The sequence below is a fragment of the Alligator sinensis genome, unplaced genomic scaffold (assembly GCF_000455745.1).
Source record: "Alligator sinensis unplaced genomic scaffold, ASM45574v1 scaffold323_2, whole genome shotgun sequence".
NCBI lineage: Eukaryota > Metazoa > Chordata > Crocodylia > Alligatoridae > Alligator > Alligator sinensis.
The window spans coordinates 46,765-67,707 of NW_005842392.1; the positions used below are offsets into that span (position 1 = coordinate 46,765).

Sequence of the window (20,943 nt, forward strand, 5' to 3'; positions counted from 1 at the left end):
TGCCTGCAAGACAGTGCTTAGATTAGTTGTTACTTGAACTAGATCTAATTGGTGCATGGAGATTTTTCTTTTCTCTCTACGCACCCCCGCAATACAGCTCTCAAGGGACAACCACTTATATTATATTTAAGCAAAAAGAAACCCTCCAGATAAATCCCCCTGCCGGACTAGGTCCCCCTTGCTTTATCACTATGAAGAATGTCTCACATCTCTTGCACATCAAGTGGTGATCAGAGCCCTTGAGAGAATGGGCCTGGGCTTATTTGCTAATTATCCTGGCATAGGGCCCAAGGCAATAACTCAAGAATATTGATGCATGGGGCTGTACACGTATAGTGTGAACAGAAACAGAGCCCCCTGCTCCTCCATGCCTCTGAGGGAAAGACCTGACATGGGAACAGTTTAGCCCTGCATTTATCCAAGGAAGGAATAGAGAAAAAAAACAGAAGTAGGTAACTCCTGGCATCTAAAGGCATCTTGTTTGGCGCACACACCTTGGGGCAGATGGTGGAGAAGAGGCTAGGACTACAGCGCCACAACAAGGATTGGGTGCCTTGCGGCTCCCCTGCCATCTGCCCCTGGCACACCAACATCTTACAAGGCAAGGCTGCAGGTGTTTTTTGACACTCTGCTCAAAAATGCTGCTGACCCCTGGAACAAATCCTCCAGTGTTTCATTTTGTAAAACCATGAACCTAACGAGAGCAAACAAGCTAAGTGGAACCTGCTGATTCATTGCAATCACCTGGTTCATTAATTCAGTCTCCTGGCAACAAAACTGATTCAAGAGGATGCTTAAGAACTGCCCCAGGTGCCCTCTGAGTGGCACACAAAGCCAGGGAGCCTCACTCAGTGGTGAGGGGTTGTCACAGAAAAACACACACAGCTCCTATCTGTAAGTCAGGGTAGTTTCCAGATGGGGTGTGCTGCAAACTAAGCTGAAAAGGGCACTGGGTAGTGAAGAGATAGCGTGTAAGTAATTATTCTCTGTGCAGTGAACAAGGAGGGTTCCTACACTCAGTCTGGATAGCTAATATGCTATCAGGGCCCAATCAGGCATCCACAGTAAGGCACAACCTGCTCCCTCCTGAAAATGAAATGCTGTTTGTTTCAGGGACAGTGGTTTGTCAGGAAGGAAAGTGGGAGGCAGAGAGAAAATAATCCCTACTTCTCTTTCCTTTCCTTGTGTGTTTGGGCCCAACAGAGATCAAATGCTCAGCAAGGATTCAATGGTATGGTAAACACTTCAGCTTTGGTGCAGCCCTGGAGCTCTGCACTGAATCTGCATTGCACGACAGGCATTTTTGAAATCATCTTCCTTCTTGAAACCGCCCCCCCCCCAGCTTGGATCTTTTCCAGTCTTGCAAACTGAGATGGCTTGTACCTGACCAGCATAACAGGCCAGAGACAGGAGACTGATTCCCCTGGCTTACTCTGAGAGGGTGTGAGCATTCACCTCCTTAATTGTTAACGTCATCCCAGTTGCAGCATTTTTCTTTCCAGTGATAGAAAGCCAGAAAAAAGTCCAGAATGGCTCTCAGCTGCAGGATGATGCGCTGGCAGTTTGAAAACAGCCTGAAAGCCTCACAAACAGCACTTGTAGAGCAACCAGCAGATCTGAGCCGCCAAAGACAGCCAGCATACAGACTCATACAAGCCCCACACGATCCAGGGAAAATTGTCTTTAATATCCAGTGGCTGCCTCCCCTTTGGCCAATTTTGCTTAACACAGCAGTGCCAGTGCATCACTTAATTGCCTAGCTAATTTAGAATCAACTAGAGGCAGCAATTGGAAAATTCCAGGGCAATTTGGACCAAGTTACTTGCTAGTACAAACTGGTGCAAATTCCCTCAACTCCCCTGACCCTGCCTGTGTATCCCAACAGAGAATCTAGCTTTAATTTCTACCTGCCCTGTTATCTGATATGGAGGTTGCAGTGCCAACAAAATAGGTAGCCCTCCTTATTATAGTATCTGAGTCCCATTGCTTCTCTCTTGTGTGCATGCAAGTCCCTTAGCATCTCATTTTCAGTTCCCTTGCATTTCTGCCCTGGTAAGATGTCACCCAGTTGGAAGGAAATGATGGCACGGGCTCAAGGTTTTGCCAGCAGCCATCAGGATGGGGAAGGAAACTGTCCATCAGTTCTCTTCTCCACTCCTTCAGGGTTAGGGAAACTTAGGGCAGAGGTAGGGATTAGCCACTAGAAAGTTCACTGTTGTAAAATTTGCCTGGGGTGTAAAACAAGAAAATAGCAACGGCTTCTTTTCTTAGCAGGACAGTGCACAATGATTCACCATTAGAGGGAGCCCTTACATCACACATTTCTCATCAGGGTGTGCCTTAAGAGGCAGGGCTTGGAGCACCAGGATGCTCTGAACTGTAGTGCATGGATATATATGCGTCCATTGCCTGCAAAAGAGGCAGATGTGGAGCAGTGGAGGTGGGCAGAACCCAAAGGGAGTTCTGCTTTCTCCTAGATAAGTGAAGGTGGGGGGAGAGAGACATGGTAAAAGGCAAGAATGATTCCCCACAAGCCAGGAAGCTGTAATAAGGGAATGAGGATTATGGGGGTGGGGAGTCAGCTGGAAAAGGGTGACTGGTGCAGAAAATAAGTAGGAGCTAGGAGGGAGAGAATGCTCAACGCAAGGGAAGTGGGAGGAGGCAGTGGGAGGAGAGACAGCGAGAGGTGATGGGAGGGAAAGAAGCTAAGGAAGTACAGGTTGGATGAATGGACTGTAAGGTGGATAGAAAAATGGCTGGATCGTTGGGCTCAAAGGGTAGCAATCAGTGGCTCAATGTCTAGTTGGCAGCCAGCGTCAAGTGGAGTGCCCCAGGGATCGGTCCTGGGGCCTGTCCTGTTCAATGAATTCATCAACAACCTGGAAGATGGGCTGGAGTGCACTCTCAGCAAGTTTGAAGATGACAGCAAGCTAGGGGGAGTCATACAAATGCTGGAGAGTAGGGCTAGGATTCAGAGAGATCTTGAAAAATTGGAGGATTGGACCAAAAGAAATCTCATGAGATTCAAGAAAGGCAAGTGCAAAGTCCTGCATTTAGGATGGAACAATCCCATGCACTGTTACAGCCTGGGGGCTGACTGACTAAGCAGCAGCATTGCAGACAAGGACCTGGGGGTTACTGTAGACAATGAGCTGAATATGAGCCAACAGTGCCCTTGTTGCCAAAAAGGCTAACAGTATACTGGGCTGCATTGGTAGGAGTGTCACCAGAAGACTGAGGGAAGTGACTATTCTCTTTTATTCAGCACTGGTGAGGCCACAACTGGAGTGCTGTGTCCAGTTTTGGGGCCCCAACTACAGAAAGGACGTGGATAAACTGGAGAGGATTCAGTGGAGGACAATGAAAATAGAGAGGGGGCTGGGGCACATGACTTACGAGGAGAGGCTGAGGAAACTGGGCGTATTTAGTCTGGAAAAGAGACGATTGAGGGGGTGGATTTAATAGCAGCCTGAAGCGGGGTTCAAAAGAGGATGGAGCTGGACTGTTCTCAGCGGTGGGAGACGACAGAACAAGGAGCAATGTTCTCAAGTTGCAGCAAGGGAAGTTTAGGTTGGATATCAGGACAAACTCTCACAAGTAGGGTAGTAAAGCACTGGAACAGGTTATACAGAGAGGTTTTTGAATCTCCATCCTTGGAGGATTTTAAGACCCGGCTAGACAAACCTTTGGCTGGGATGATGTAGTTGGGGCTGGTCCTGCTTTGAGCAGGGGGTTGGACTAGATGTGACCTTCTGAGGTCCCTGCCAACCCTCATTTTCTATGGTTCTAAGGAGTGGTTGAAGGATTCGGGGGACAGGAAGGAGAGAGACATCTGGATGACAGCAGAATTGAAATACAACGGAGATTCCTAACCAGGCAGGGGGCGTGGGATGGACACAAGGGACTAAGGGAGTGGTAGGAAGGAGGAATGGGTGAGGGCAAGCCTGCAGCATTTGAATCTGAAAGTGCAGCGAGGATTTCTGACTGGATCCTTTCTGCTGATCGGTGGCCCCAAAGGCACGTACAGCAGCAGCAGCCTGAACAAGTTCGCATCACCGTGGAGTACAGACTTAGCAGAAGCACACACATAATACAAGGAGGGACTCCTGAATAGACACCCGCCTCAAACACCATCCTCCATGAGTTTCTCAGCTTCCACTCTGTTTCCGTGTGGCATCAGGCCTGCTTGGTGCCTCTGTGCGACTCACACCTGCACTATGACTGCTCATCTCCACAAAGAAAGAGGCATCGAGTCCCAAACACTCTCTCAGTGCAGTATATGGGGGCTAAGGTACAGACCTCATCAACCCCCACCCACTACATTAGACCCAACGGCACATACAGCTGCTGAGAAATGACAGACACAGGACAAGAGACTTCGCCACCCTGCCTCTCTCAGGAAACCAGTGTGAAAAGGGAGAAGGCAATAAAGCAATTCTGAGGGCTTAGGTAAAGACAGAGACAGGAAAATGGATCATCATGCAGATTCATAAGCCATTGACTACAACAGCCAGGGATCATACTCTGTTCTCCAAGGTAAATGTCACGGCGGGCAGAAGATGACGTTTCATGGGTATTTTCTGTTTTATGTAGTGCTGCAGCCATTTTCTCACAGAACATTTAACATCTGGAGAAGCAAAAAATCCTTACATCAGGTCCTTGGAGCCCGGCCAGCCCTCTGGGTCCAGGGAATCCTGGCAAACCAATTTGACCTCGAATTCCTGGGGGGCCTTTTGTCCCCAGCAGTCCTTGTGCCCCCTGGAAACAAAAAGACACGGAGATGTCATGGACAGCCCGCAGGGACTACAATGAAAACAAAGGAGAGAGCGTGCATTGTTATGATTGTTGGTTGTAGCCGTGTTGGTCTAAGGACATAAGCAGACAAGGTTCTCTGAGTAAATGTAACATCTTTTATTAGACCAACGAATTAGTTGGAAAAATTGTTCTTTGCAAGCTTTCAGGTGCAAACACCCTTCTTCAGGCACAGGGTGAGCACACAAAGCAACGGCATACTCTCCCTGAGCCTGAACCGTGTCTGTACCTGAAAGCTTGCAAAAAAACAATTTTTCCAACTATTCCGTTGGCTTAATAAAAGGTATCAAATTTACCCAAAGAACCTTGTCTGCATTGTTAGGAGGCACTTGGGGTGACCTCATCCCAGCTTCTCTCACTCCTCTGTGGTTTCCCGTCCCCCTTCCCTCCCTTCTGGAGAGCCTGTCTTCTTTTACTGCCAGGTCTCTGGCAATGATGAGTTATTCTGGAGGGCAGGTCCAGGTTCCCCAATCAGCTTTTTACACATGGGATTCTGAAGCCTACTGCTTTTAGAGGAAGGCATTTGCTTTGCATGTCATCAGGTAAGCATTAGGTTAGAGCGGGAAATCTTCTCTTATCAAGGGCCCAAGATAGCCTAAATTAGGTTCATGGTGCTCTAGTACCACATCCCACCTCTCTGCCCTCCTAAGCCAGTGGGGAACAGACAGATCATGACTTCTTTCCATCCATCAGGTTCATCTAAATGGAGCCAGGGTAACACAACCCTTTTAGAGGCAAGAAAAACATTGTAAGATATAGGTCGCTAGGCTGGGATCCCTGCTCAGCCATGGATGTCCTGTAGGACTTTGGGTTTGACACTTAATTTCCCCTGTGCCTCCATTCCCCATCTCTACAATAGGGATGAGGCTTCCCTATGTCAGAGGGAAGAGAAATAAAAGCTATTCCTTTTGCTCTGTGAGATGCTAGATTACCTTGCCTCACAGAGGAGGATTTTCTTCTTATCAGTCTCCTCCACAGGGATGATAACATTTATGAGACACAAGAACTTATCCTAGTTCAAAGGGCATTGGGGTAACGGTCTTTAGTGAGTCTAATTATTGGTTATTTATTTTTCACATGCCAGCACAGTATGGTCCAAACCCAAAATGGGGATGTCCCAACCACAAGAACTCTCCCTCTTCATACCAGTGAAATGCAACCAGACCAACATGCTCCAACATAAAACATGAATTCATTTTAATAGCAGGAGAGAATGGGAAGGCCACAGAAATTCCCCTTTTCCAAACTAGTGATGGGATGTACTGTACCTTGTTGCCTTTGGCTCCTATGTCCCCTTTTGCTCCATCTGGACCTCCGCTACCCTGCAATATAACAGTTAAGGTGAAGAGTGACAAAACTAGGATGCTCTTCATGATGGAGCAGCACTGCAATCTGATTTCAGGAGCGGGCACCAGCTATAATTGAGAGTTCATTTCTGGTGGGTCTTTCCATACCTTGGAAGAGAAAACACTGACCAGAAGGCTGCACTGCATTCCATATGCTAAATAATAGTCTGAACTTTAGACCTACTATGGGTTGCTCTTGCAAGATGATGGAGTTTGTGGTTAAGAGCTGAGGCAAAAAAAATCCACTACTTAGATGAGAGAGAAGGATGCTGCACTGTGATTAACAAATATCAAAGTCGCTTCCTATTTGTTTTATGTAGGGCACTCCAATTTTTCATTTGTGAATTTAGGCTACCAGCTTCTACAAGGGTTTTCAGACATCTAAATACCTTTGAGGACACGGACCTTAATTTTCATAAAAAAAACAGACCATCAGCATTGGCTTGGGGGAAATATGAATTGTGTAAATACTGCGGAAACCTCCCAAAAGAGAAACACCTTCCTGAGTTCAATGCCGATACACAGCAAGGCTGTTATACTAGCTCTGGGCTTCACCAAGCCTCAACTGCAAGTTGTGGTCACCTGTGTCAGATTGCATGGAGTCTGTGCCATGTGCAATGGGAGCTAATTGTGACCCCCTACAGGACAGGATATGAATTCAAAGCTCCAAAAGGTCAGTGTCTTGCCCCTCCATGTCAGAGAGCTTCCCCCAAACCACAGTGAGCTGAAATATTCCCCAGACTATAGCCAAGAGCATCTAAGAGTGCTGATGACTACTGTCCTGGCTAAACTTGAACATAAATTGTACTTTCCCCAACACCAAGCATCCTTCCTGTCTAACCATCCTTCTCCCACAAGGAGGGAGACAGGACAGCTGGGTTATATTTCCAAATTCACTATGGGAGATTTTGGGTGAGTCACTACACTTAACTGCATCTATACAACAGGGGTGATATGTCAATATGGGGAACAAGGAGCAGGGGGCAGGGCAGCCAATCTGCTATAACCTCGTGAAATGTCCTTCTTTTCTTTGATGGGTGACTATAATCCAACTCCCAGGTTTTGTGCCATTCTGAGTATATTCAGTGTGTGCAGACTTGGAGTGCAGGTGCTTTTGCCACCCATTAATATACCTGAAACCTACTAACAGTCTGATCTTTCTTAGCAATTTTCCTCATATTGGTTACCACATGAGTTGACTTTTGTCTCCCTCAGGTAACATAGCAAAGTTTCTTCTGTCCCTCCAGATAGCTTTCCTAGCTCAGATCATTTCAAAGGACCACAAAAGTGACTTTCTAGTTTTTCCCCCAAATCGACCCTATTTAAGATTTCAGATGCTGACAAGACTAAGCTCTGATACAGGAGGTTGAGCTTCCAGCAACTCTGTAGCATGTCAAATTGCTCTGACAAGACTTTCTAATATGATCAGAACCAGAATCATGGAGTTTAATTGCATTATGGAGGTGCAGAGACTTACCTGCTCCCCCGAGAGTCCCTTTGGACCTGGCATTCCAATCAACCCCTAAAGAGAGACATCAAGCTAGAGTTAAAAAGGAGCAAGAGATGAAAACACATGCAGACCTTCAAACACTCCCACACTAAAAGGCATGTGGCAGCAAAGGAGCATTTGAACTTCATGATCAATGGGGAAACACCAATCTAATTTGTAGTGTCCTTGTGGCTGATGCCTTAGCAAGGATTTACTCCCCAGGAGGGAGTAGCACCAGGAAACTATTAGCAAAGGGAGCTATCCTTTAACCCAGGCTGACGTTCACATGGCTCTCCCATATCAGATGCCTGTCAAGTTCAAGCTTTGATCCACTGATAAAAGAGATAAGGAGAAACAGAGAGGAAAATGGTTCTCTAAACAGTACCTCACCACCCCCTCAGCTAGGCTAATTCATTAGCAATCCGCAGGAGGCCTTGAAAAATAAAAGTCAGAAAAGTTTTGTTTTTTCCCCCCATTTCTTTCATCAAGTGCACAAGCGAGCGGGTTCCCAGGTACGTGTACTCCGCTGAGCTAACATCTTGGGAAATGTTACAGCCTGGAGCAGGCATATTTGTCTGAGTAACTGAGTGTTTGGGCTAATTTCTGAAAATCAGCACAGCCGGACCATGAGGGTAGGCTAATTCTCTTTATGCAAGAACTTGGTGACCTTTGCATCTCTGGGCCTTGCAATCATTTACAGACCTTAGCCTCATCACACCCTGGAGAGAAAAGCAGCATTATCCCCACCTTACAAAGAAGCAACTGTGAAGCACAATAGTTTAGGGGATGGGTCAAAGGTCACAAAGTCTGTGGATGAACTAGGGATTGAACTAAAAAATTACTCTAAAAATTACTCTCTGCTTTGCGTATTAGGACAGTGGTACAACCTCTGACTGGTGGACCAGATCCAGCTCCTAGAGCCATGTCATCTGGCCCAGAGGGAACTCCATGGATTCTGAGATATAACAGTGGGGGAGAGGGGGCAATGAAAAATGCCACCCCTCCTCCACCCCAAATTTCCAATGTGGCAATGAACACTGCCACCCCTCCTCCACCCCAAATTTCCAATTCCCATGGATCAGATTAAATTGCTTTGTAGGTGGGGCCCAATCCAGTGCACAGGGCTGAGGCCCCACCTAGGCTGGCCCCAGCTAGGCCAGCCAGACTGGGCCCATGGACCAGATCCTACCTGCAGATTGACCTCACTCCACTCATCTGGCCCACAGGGCCAAAAGATTGGGCACCACTGTATTAGAATACACATGTCTGACCAGGCAGTGGATTATGCAAATCCCAAACACTGAGATACAGCTTTAGCTTAGTCCCTGAGAGCAGCCACAAACTACTACTACTACTAGCAAACACTGTCTGATTTGGTGAAAGGTGAGATAGGGAGCAGGCTTTGGGTCAAGTCAGCAGCAAGACCTATTCTGCCACCCTGATAACTGGTACCCTTTAGGAAAGGAAGCACTGAACCAGAATTGCTTGGGAAAGTCAGACAGGGCCACTTCTAGTAACACACCAGTGGAAAGGAGGCATCAGCAAAGACTTGGCCTTTGACTTTCCTCTTGAAATGGGAATGCAAGATGCTGAGTCTCCTCTACCACAGGTGGAGTACCCTGGGAATGTGCAACCTGTCCATGCAATGGGGAAAGCCAGATTGTTTTACTTTGTGTCATCTATGCAGTAGGCAGGAATACACATTGTCTAGAGAGCTCACAGAGGGGTGGCCAAACTCCAGAAAGAAAGGCAAGAATTGGGTCTAAGAGAAAACCTCAGAAGGACGTTCACTCCTTTCACCCCTGTGCAATACATGTCAGGTAACTGCAAGCTGGAAGAATAGAGCATATAGTGCTCATCATGCTCAACTGCTCACCTCTTCAGTAAGCTCTCTCAAAAAAATCAGGTCTGTCTACATTCATGTAAGACTTACCATGGATAGTAAAAAAATCATGGACTAAATATAGACATTGGATTTATGACACATTATAACCTGCCTGACATCGGACTCCCCAAGTACCTCTGTACTATTCATCCCCCGTCTCTCCCTCCACCCAGCCTGTCTCCCACCCATTGACTCCTCAATCTACATCTTCACTGACTGCCTGTCTTGCATGCAGCCCAGCCCAGCCCAGGCCCTGGCTTCTTTACTTTTCATTCCATCCAGGAAGAGCACACACCAGCTGCAGAAACTTCCTTGGCCTGACAAAGGGTTTTTGAACCCGGAAGCTTGCCTAAAAATTTTTTTCCAACTATTTAAGTTGGTCTAATAAAAGATATCAGATTCACCCAAAGAACTTTGTCAGACTTACCATGGGGCCTTCTTGTCCCTGCTCTCCTCTTAGTCCAGGAGGACCAGCTTCTCCCTGCAACAGAACTATGTATATTAAAAAGGCTTAATGAAAAAGCTGTCCTGCTGTTAATTAGTCCACCAAGGTTGACTGTTACTAAGAGGTAACAGGCCTCAACCCCAAGAAATCTAAATTGACTGACAAAATAAAGGGGAAGCTGTGTAGGGTGAGTCAAATACAAAAGAAAAGAAAAAAGAAAGAAAAGGAATTGAAGGGAAGGGAGCACACAAGGCTTCCAAAAGGGCAAGTTCTTTTTTCAATGACAGAAATGTTGTTATATCTTTATATTGCCCACTTTGCAGCCAGGAGTGTTTGGTCTGCTCTAGACTCCCAGGTGCCACACCTCACACAGACAAGGCACAATGCAAGCAGCTACAGGAAAGGAGGTGAGTGGAGAATCCCATATTGAATATGAATAATCGAAGACTTTCATATACACTGTTTGTGTGAATGAGCTTAGCAGTGGTATCCTGTAGGAGCCAAGTGAGGAAGCCCTGTTGCCAATAAGGCAGATCCTTCTGGCAAGTAGCTTCCAAGACCTGCATCTGAACATTTCTGTATTTAGGTGATCCCACCAATACCATCACGCTTTTACTTATGCATGTATGATCACTATTGAACCTTCATGGCAAGCTAGCAGCCCTTAGTCATGCCAGTGATGAAGGCTGAAGGAGACTAAAGATGTCAGGATTGTGCCAGACCACAACTGGGAAAAGGATTGGAGAGTATCTCTTTCTACTCAGGTTAATCTTGGGCTCACCAAACAAAAGGACCAGAATTAAAGTTGAGAAACCCAATCACTATGTAAGGGGATCATGAAATAACCTCTGCACTGTTTGGGGTGTTAATCCTAATGCCCATTACCAGAGTTTCTGACTACTTTCCATGTAAAATCAATAGCAATAGCCATTGCCCCTAATGCCCTCCTCTTTTGTTTCAGGGCAAAAGGTAAGGTCTTCTCAGTAGATATCCTTGGCCTTGGAATTCATTCCCATCAACAAACAAGCTAAGCTCACCGGGCACAAGGGAAGACTCCACTCTCTGTTTAGGCCAGATAGAGTTTGAGAGCCAGCCTGGAGCTCACCCAGCTTAAGATGGAGAAGGCAGGCACATTTTAATTCCTTCAGGGATAAAGATCCATACATTACAGTGATGGGCCCATTATGATGCATGTAGCATCAGCAACCACTACAAGAGATGATTGCAATAGCTGCAGGTTTCTGGCAGCTTGATGAGGAAGAGTATTTTAAGACTTTAAATTAGGAGAAAGGAGGGAGAGAAAAAAAAAGACTCTTACAGGGTCTCCTTTAGGACCAGAGAGGCCTTCTATCCCAACTGGACCCTAGAGACAAAGAAAAAGCAAATAAGAAACAAATACAGGCATGGATACAGACCTAGTTCCTTAAAATTAGACTTTAAATGAAACCACAATCTAAAGGAATCCTGTCCCGCCTCCCTCCACTCAGGGTGGAAGGAGCTGTCATTACAGATCAAGGGCAGCATTTGTTCATGCATCTCAGGCTATTACTTTCACTCCCAAGTCTGTCTGAATGCCATGTACCCTCAGGCCCTGTGCTCAGTAGTTTATACCCGTGAGTAAAGTAGGCTCTTTAGTTGTTTAATCTCATCATCCTTTGCTCCACCCTCCTACAAGCCTCTCAAGACTTCCACACTAGAAGTGTTTCCACTGAGATTTTCTACAAGGGAAATGCTCTCAGGTGATGGCCTTCTCTGAGACAAGGGGTAAGTCAGAGCTATGAAATACGTATAAATATGCTCTTTGCAAATATGGACCTAAGTTTTCCTATAGCCCCTTACAGAAACAGGACATGTCTAGGTGTCCATGTCCACATCAATGACAACAATTTTTCATGTTATCAGTTCATCTTGGATGCTACTTGCTTACATTCAAGTGTTCCTGTGCTCTCACCCCCAACACTGACCCATCTGCCTGGTCTACCACTACTCTCAGGTGTCACTACCTGCCACCGCCATTGTAGGTATGGAAGTCAACTTCTTCTATCAGCCTTTTCCTCTCAATGGATTTCCTTCCACACTACCTCGCTGCAAGTCTTTGAATACCACAAATCTGACCCAGTCCTCAGAAGAAGGTGAAGAGAAGGAGCTGGGCATTGCAACGTGTTCTATTACAGCCCCTTCTGGAGACTGGATAACAATCAGACATCTCTTCATCTTCAATATCATGCCTAATGTCTCAACCTCAAAGATCACTTTTATCTAAAGATGCCAAGTACCTTACAGAGGTGCTAAACCACATTATCAACAATCTTCAGGTGGATTTAGCCTGTTAGTTCTTTGGGGCAGGGACTGCCTCCCAATGTGTTTATATACAGCACCTACCACAATTGGACCCCAGTCCTGGTTGGAGCCTGTAGGCATTACTGGAGTATAAGTAGGAATGGAAACATACCCAATCTTCATGTGAACAGTATGCTTTCTGGCCAAGCTGTCTGGTCTAGAGAAAAGGGCAGTGAGCTGAAAGACCTGGATTTCAATGTTAGTGTCAAAGCTGATTCACTGCATGACTGTGGGCAAGTTGCCTCCCATCTCAGTGACTCATAAACATGGGATGGGTAGGGAAGAAGAGACGAAAGTGTGAAGTGACCTGCCCAATGTCAAACTATAAATCCAGTGGTGGTACTGGAAAGGGAACTCCTCACTCCCAGGTCAGCATCCTCTTCACTGTGGTATGTTGCCTCCCACCTCTACACACTATGGGCACTCCTTTAGACAGCTGTTAACATGGCCTGGATGATTAGGGCCTTCCAAATTCCTGGCAGGGCACAATAGTTAAGGTGAGCAACCCTGTCTCTTAGCAAATCTGATCAGGGGACTCTACATAACGCATAACTTTGAAAATGCCGTGCTGCCTGCAGCAAGATGATACTACCTCCATACAGGAGGTCAACAAAGAAAGTTTTACCTGTGATCCCCTAGGCCCTGGGGGTCCACGTCTCCCTTGCAGACCTTGTGGTCCCTACAGAAAGAGGGCAGGACGATGGCAGGTGACAATCAGCATAACATCACTCAGTTGTATTAAAAACCCTGAAATCCATTTTGGGAGTTTCCAGGAAAGAGGAGGTTTTCATTGGAAAATGACTGAATCTGAAAATTTTCAATATACCAGTTTCAATCAAACTCCCGTCAAGCAAATGTGCTTGGGTCCAAGATGGAATTTCTGCCCAAACCAGGAGAGAGAGAGAGACCACATCTCCTCGCCCCAATTTACCCAGTCAGGGTACTCACCTCAGATATGGGAAACCCAGGTTAAGTCCTGGATCTGTACTGGAGGCATGGATCTCTCTCTATGCATTTTTGGGACAAACTTTGAGAGGCTTCTGTTTTGCCCCAAGGTGAAATATGAAAAATATTTGAAATCCCATCAAGTTTGGGTTAGAGGAAAACTCTTCCCTGCTTAGCTCTAATTCCCACCGTCTGATAAAATCTACAATGCATGTTGCAATCTGGGCATTCAGGAGATGAATAGAAGTGCTCATGGCATGGGCTGAAGTTGCAAATACTGAGATGGGTAGTTAAATGCCATTAACTCTTTGCAACCCACCCTCCAATGCACTTTCTTGGCTACTGATTAGCTCCAACTATGCTGGTGGATTTTGTACTGTGAGTGCAGGGTTTCGTTACTGGGTACACCGCTAAATTCTTTTCACAAAGGCCTCCACAGCAACTGCTTTTGTTACAAGGCAAGATTTTAACTTGGAAGGAGAAATGTTGACAACATACCTTTGGCCCCTGTGGGCCTGGCAAGCCAGAAGGGCCCATTTCTCCCTACAGACAAAGCAAAAATACACAGATTCATACAAGCAGCACAGGAGGCAAAAGAAAGAGAGATATAAAATAGCATAAATCACGCGACTTTTCCTGAGGTTGCCCAATACAGACTCACCTGAGAGCCATTGACTCCTTGTAATCCAACTGGCCCCGGCTGCCCTGGCTCTCCCTACAACAGAGCAGCACAGGTAAATTAATTTCTGAATAATAGTTTCTGAAAATTAGTTTCTGAATAATAATTGTTTCATAGTAGGTTCCCTGACTGTTACTCATCAATGAGTTTCACCCTGAAGAGTCGGGCACTTGCTTAAAGCAATGCTGACTAGAAACTTAGGTGGTCATTTTGTCTAAAACTAATGTCTTCGTCAAACATAAGTTATTAAGCTCCATAATACAGGAGCTATGGGGTGAACACTTCTGTCTTGTGTTAAACAGGAGGCCGGACAGAGGCCCTGTGTGGCCTTAAAACCTATGAATTGAGTGTTCCTGCAGAAAACTAGAGGGGATTTCCATCATTTCCCAGAGCTGAATACAGCTGTAAACCTCTAGAGGACAGGACCACAAGCTTTTTCATGGGATCTCCTTTTTTTTCTGGGTCTGTAGAGTAACCTGGCCCAGTGAGGACTTGGTTTGTGACTAGAGCTCTGCACCACTATAGCAATACAAATAATAAACAATATTTCACATTGACACAAAATAGTAAAAAGCTCAGAGGATCACCACAAGCTTGCATGGCCCATCAGGCCAACAAGGTTCAGACACTAAATCCTATAGCCAACAACTACCAAAGGAGTGATGTGAAACACAGTTTTAACCAAAACTGACACATGCCTGAAGAATGTTTCAAATTCAGTTAAATGCCAGATCTTGATGGAAAAGCACTACCTCCAAATTTTTCCCATCAGCACAGCGTGGGGGTAACCAACAGTCTGCACCTGAGCCAGCCAAGAAATGGCATTCCAGGTACTTCAAAACATGGATTATATCACATTGAAAAATTATTGAGAACTTACCACTGGTCCAGCTGGCCCTGATGAACCTGTTGAGCCAGTTCCTCCCTGGAACAAGATAGAGAGACACCCAAGAGACCAAGACTATTTTTCTAGACTGCTGCTTTGACCATATTACCCCTCTCTTTGTGCCCTTCCACTGGCTCTCCTTCTCCATCACTTCACTCTAAGCTGCTTCTCTTCACACTCAAGGCACTTTGTACCATATCCTACTCTATCTACCAATTCTTATTCTCTGTTGAGTTTCTCCAATTGACCCATGATGCCAGGCTCTGTTTCTCACTCACTGTATTTTCAGACATGCATCTCCATGCTTTCTCCCAAACTGCCCATTGGTTTTGCAAAAAACGTTTGCAAAGCCATGGAGCAGGCCAGATTGACTGGGGTTTCTCTGCCAGCTTTATACTCACAAAAGAAAATTAAGGAAGGAATCCTATTGTGGACACTAGGACATAATAAGGACCGCTGATGCCAGCAGATGAAAAGGGCATGACTATACCAGAATAGCATTCATATCAGGAAAAGCCAGGCATGGGTAACTGGTGCCACCTTAGTTGGGTGGAGCAAGTGCCCCCCCCCGAGACCAGTCACTGACTGGTGGGGGGAGGGCCCCCGTAGCCAATCTCACCAACTGGGGAAGTCCCTGCCGCGGCCAATCACGCTGACCAGGAAGCGGCTGCGGTGCCCCCTGAAGCGGCTGTGGCGCTTCATCCGGCGCTCCCACTCCCCAGCCAGTGCTCGCAGGGAGGGCACTGGTGCTCCCGCCTGCCCCCCCTGCCTGTCACCTAAGCAGGGAGCATGGCCCTCAGGGGGTGCACCAGCGCTCCGTGCACCCCCTACGTGTCGCCACTGAGCCAGGTGTAGCCCAACTTAAAAATACAATAGCAAAGCATGGGCCAAGACAAAGAAATTTAGTTGTTTCTTCAAAGGAAGCATGAGGGTGTTGATATAAAAAGATGAGCTGCATAAATGTCCTGCATTGCATGACTCATTATTCCTTGGGGTGTTTGCACCTCAGGTGGCCTCAGGAAGATCAGGTAGATGTGACTGGGCACATATACATGGGAATCAACTGAGAAAAATGCAAATCACTCACCTGAGGCCCTGGAGGGCCCTGAAATCCTGGTGCACCCTTCACACCCATCATCCCCTAGGAGAGAAAGAGAAATCAACGTACTGAAGAGAAGAGAAGAGTTGCGGTGTCACTCAGCTGCGCTAATTAGTCCTCATGAAGCACCACATTCACACACAGCAATGCTTCCAGGTTGGAAGCAAGCCTGTGTGTAGCTGCATGGCATGCTTGAGGGCCCCAAATATGAACTGGCACAGACCTAATGAAGAATATCTTCCATTCAAAAGTTTGTCTAACTATCCCAAACCATGCATTTGGTCCAATAAAAGACATTACCCACAAAAATCCTTGCCACTTGCCTAATTCCTAGACCATCATGGCTACAACATCACTCTAACACTACCAAAGCCTGATGTGATAAATTTGGCAAGTAGATGTGGCCTGTGAAAGCCTCCTTTCATTTTATATGTTTCAAGCGAAGTGAGAACGCAGAGCAAAACAGGCTGCAGAAACCAGCAAGCAGGTCGGGAGAAGGTTGTGGGGAAGAGAACGAAGCGAAGGAAACAATCTTAGTAGATAGCTCAAAAGAGGATAAGCCACTTTCTTGGCTGATTTACCTGAGGTCCAGCTGGTCCCAGAAGGCCATTTTCTCCTTTCACCCCCTGGAACAGCAAATAGTACAAACAGTGACTGAGCAACACAAGAGCAGCTCAATAAACACAAGGCACACAGCAAAAAAGAGGGCTAACCTGGAAGGGATGTCTCCTGCCTGTTGCAGGCTTGAACTGGGCCAGAGAGCTCTGAGCAGTGAGAAAACAGTGCTCACTCTTCTTTGGGTGTTTTCTGAGTCACTCAGTGGCAAAGATATGACCTGCAGCCTTCAAACTCGGGCATGTCTGAGAGACAGTTTACTACCCATCCTTCATATCTGCCCAGCACCTCCTCTGATTTAGGCTCCTTGCAGTGAGAAGTAGCTACAATTCCCCCTTTTCCAGCTTCATCCCCCATTATAGAAATAGAGAAAGATGGGCACTGCAGGTGGGATATGTAGGGAGGACAGTGGTGAGGAAAGCCATGAAGATCCAATAGGGTCTCTATCATGACAATGAGCTTGTTCAGGACATGTGGGATGCACAAACATGAAAATACAAGGCAAGAATCAAGCTTGTGGTCTGCGTGAGAAGGAGATCCAGGGTTGGCTTTGTCTAGGTGAGAAAGGAGCAAAAGCCAATGTCTGTGCAGCATGGCAGTAGGTATGTCAGTCAAGGAGGATGCTGGAAGCTTAGGCTTGAAACAGAGTCAGCACCACAGCAGTTAGCAATACTTCTTGCCCTGATCTAAGCCCCGTGACATCCCCTTTTTATAGCTCAGAACAAATTTACTCACCTTGGCCCCCTTTTCTCCTTTTTCCCCAGGTGGTCCAGGGTCACCCACAAACCCCTGAAACAGGTACATGGAACACATGAAAACCACAGCAGAGCCCCTTGGAGATGATCAGTCCTCTGACTGAGGGCTGGTAGTTTGACGGCAGTAGACAGGACTCAAAGCTGGTCCATGAGAGGACGCAGCTTCTCCCAGCACTAGCAGCTGCAGTGTATTTGAAAACACAAGGCCAGCATAAGCAATGCAATGCCTCATCTGTCAGAAACCACCTGTAAATGTGTGGATATGAGTTTCTAAATAGATGGGTGAGATAGCAGTCGGTGTACTGGACTGGTTTTGCCAGCAACTTCCATAGTTAATGGCCCCTGTGGTTTATGCAAATGGCCCAGAGAAGCATCTCCTATATCTCAGTGCTGCACAAGTGCTACCAAAACCTTCAAACTCTGCTCCTTCCTGATTTTTCTCAGGTACTCACCACCCACAACTGGTTCACATTTTCAGAAGCGATTAGCAGACAGTGTTCACCCACTGTGCTGGGTGCTTAGGAAAATTTGCCTCTGCCGTGGGTGCGGAGCACTTTCAAGAATCTAATCCAGTATCTTTGAGCTATAGCAGTGAAAATCCTTCAAGATAATTAAATAAATAACATTTGCAAGCCCTAGGTAGGAAAACATCACTGCTCTCATACAGCTGGGGACACCAGCTCAAAGAAATTAGTGCCAATGTAGTCAGAAGTCCCTGCTGACTCTGGGTAGCTCATCTTCCATGTGGGGGACCTGAGGCACCTTAAAAGGCCTGATGATCTGAGATGCTGAGCACTGACCTCCAGGAGAAGCCAATGGGCACCAAGAGCATTCAGCACTGGGCATCTCCTGACTGACTCCCACAAGTGGAGACATCCCATATTAAATGACACTTGGGAACATTTTGAGGCCCAAGTGACTGGCCCAGAGGTGTAACAACACAGCTGGATGCCTGGGGCAGCTGCCACACACACGGGCAGCGGTGCCTTCCAGTTGCAGCTATTTTTTATCATACCTCCAAACTAAGTTGGTGCCTGCGTTGCTGCCATGGTTATGCCACTGGACTTGCCCAAGGTGACAAAGTCAGGGGAAGAGATAGGCCATCAATTAGTGCCATGATATAGGATCCCTGCTCACCAACATCACCATGACAATCTGTAACAACTCCTAACAGCTTCTAAGAAGGTCCCTTGTTCTGCTTGAAGCTCCCAAAGGGAGCCCAGCACTGCTCAGATGGGTCCTTCTTGCTTTAAGCATTCACTGCCCTTTGCCCATGAGCTCCAGGGGGCCAGCCAGGGGACACACAAAGGGGGTTCAGGGAAAGAGATACTAAGAAAAGGAGAGAGCCAAGGGGGAGGGATGCAGAGAAACCATCTCAGACCTTGTATTAGAGGTACATTCAATAAATGATGAATATGTGCTTTAATAAAGGGGTAATTGTCTTACAGACTACCAGAGAGCCCAGCAAGTTAATTATAACTGCATCTTCTATACACTCTAGTGATGGGCTTATAGCTTTCTATTACACATGCTACCCCTGTGGGTTATATGCATGTAACATCTCCATCATTTCAAAACCCTTTATAAACACCACTCTTAATGGAGCATGCACTTGAAAACTGTGGAAGACTGCCAGAGGGGAGAGCTGGAAAGGAGGTGGTAACGGACACCAAAATGCCAGCATGAAATAAACACATATGGTCCACGAGCCACGTGCAAACCAACCTCCCTGTATATCCAGGTGCATGCTGTTTCCCTGCCCATCCCAAGCTCACACCTGCAGGCACAGTCAGGCAGGCACATGGGAAAACAAGAGAAACAAGCACCCGAAAGACCACAGAGACTCCGCTTCCAGGGGAGCTTGTTATTTGAACCTGACATCTCCTCTAATGAGAGAGCATGTGGGTGGTGGCAGGGGAAGAGATTAATTCTGGCTTCTACTGAGGCCTGACTCTCATATTCCAGATAAGTAAAATCCCTCAAGAGATTAGCTCTCACCTTCCCTACTGGCCCCAGAGCATTGCAGCGAACTCACCTCCTCTCCTTTTTCTCCAGCTGGCCCCTGGTCACCCTTAAATCCCTGAGGACCCTGTTAACAAGAGAGGAAGAATGGAAGACATGAAAGACAGGCTTATCATGCACTGAACACGTCTGACACACCCTGTGTGGCAGAACAAGGCAGCAACTCACAGACTGCTGCGGCTACACTCACGGGACCCAATTAAGCCTGCTGCAAGCAGGTGCAACATGCTGACTCTCCCATGTTTGTCTCACTCACAGAAGCCAAGGGCCAATTTTATGAGCCCAATGCTTTCTCCACACTGCAGTCACAACAGCCCAACTGCTCTGAATTCAAAGGCCTTGCAATCAGTCAGCAGTGAGAAAAGCTGAGCTGCGCTTTTTATCTGTAGGTGGTTTATATCTAAGGACTAAGTGCCTGAAAGCTTAGCCTACAATACACTTGAAAGCAGTGCCTCCATGCACAAAAATCATTTAGCTCAGAAGGAGCCCTTGCAATGCCTGCTGATGCTGCACAAGTTTTAGGGAGCCCTCAGTCTGAGCCTTCTCCATATCCCTAGTACTTTATTACCCCCTTCCTCTATGTGTCTGGGCCTTTATACTGTGCATACCACCTGGTATCTCCCCTGCTGTGAGTTTCTAATGAGGCTCACACTTCAGAAAGTCACAACCAAGTCACGCTTTTACATTGATGCCGTTCCAGTTACAACCCAGAGAACCTGTTTGCAATATAATTGAATGATACAGCTGTCCTATTTGGCTTGAATGAGTAACCAAATATTTTGAACCGTGGGGGCTGTTTTTATTAGGTGACACTGAGCCTAGAGTCAGGCATTTCTTGGGTAAAATCCTGTTTACAAAGAACGTGTGCAAGCTCTGCTGGCATCTTTTGTTTCCTCAAACACCATGAGAATAGCAGGAGACAAGGTCCCTAGTCAACAATTCCATGTTGCTCTCCATCAACCCTCTGCCCAAAAGTAGCTACCTTCTGGTTTCCTCCCTGCGCAGCACCAAAAGCAACCCACTGTCCACCTTCTTGGTGGCGCTCTGCTTCTCACAAGCAGAATGATGCAAGTCCAAACAATCCCCCCTTTTCTGCTTTCCCTGAACAATGCCACATTTAAGAGCCGTCTCATTTGGGCTGAGCCTAAATATATTCTTGAATTAACGCAGAACCTCAACATGCCCCCCGCCAATAAACCTCCAAAAGGTATAAGTAGGGATCTTACTGTGCTCATATGGAGCTGCCAGAATCCTACAATTTTATATCTTTCTCCTTTTCATCTCCTACAAGACCCTAACTCATAGGTCATACACTTCTGTCTGAGGACATGCCACACTTTGCATATGGCTAGCTAAGGGCAGGGCTGTCAACTCATATAACTGATAAGCTCCACAGAAAAAGCCAGCAGAGTTTGTTAACTAGACAAATACATGAAATACAGTTTCTCTCTCATATTTTTCCTGTATCCCTCCTAGGAAACGAAGTACAAAAGCCCCTGGATACTATGCAGTGGTAAGCTCAAGCCGTCAATACCGGAGAAATTCCCAGAGTGAGTTCAGGACATTCCAGCAATACCAGTTCTGGCCTGTTGTGCAAGAGAAAAAGCATTTTTATTTCTCTTTCC

The 20,943-nt window shown here is 46.5% G+C and overlaps 1 protein-coding gene across 1 annotated transcript in view; it reads right to left on the reverse strand.

Annotated features, from left to right (window-relative positions):
- Positions 1-20,943, reverse strand: part of LOC102380345 (collagen alpha-1(I) chain-like) — a 161,880-nt gene that overhangs the window by 45,745 nt on the left and 95,192 nt on the right. Inside the window, exons 11-23 of the mRNA XM_025211187.1 lie at positions 19,332-19,385; positions 17,277-17,330; positions 16,508-16,552; positions 15,915-15,968; positions 14,822-14,866; positions 13,924-13,977; positions 13,761-13,805; positions 12,943-12,996; positions 11,296-11,340; positions 9,960-10,013; positions 7,636-7,680; positions 6,081-6,134; positions 4,651-4,758 (exon numbers count right to left, since the gene is read on the reverse strand). Coding sequence (XP_025066972.1) covers positions 4,651-4,758; positions 6,081-6,134; positions 7,636-7,680; positions 9,960-10,013; positions 11,296-11,340; positions 12,943-12,996; positions 13,761-13,805; positions 13,924-13,977; positions 14,822-14,866; positions 15,915-15,968; positions 16,508-16,552; positions 17,277-17,330; positions 19,332-19,385 — 711 coding nt within the window. The remainder of the gene's footprint in view (positions 1-4,650; positions 4,759-6,080; positions 6,135-7,635; positions 7,681-9,959; positions 10,014-11,295; positions 11,341-12,942; positions 12,997-13,760; positions 13,806-13,923; positions 13,978-14,821; positions 14,867-15,914; positions 15,969-16,507; positions 16,553-17,276; positions 17,331-19,331; positions 19,386-20,943) is intronic.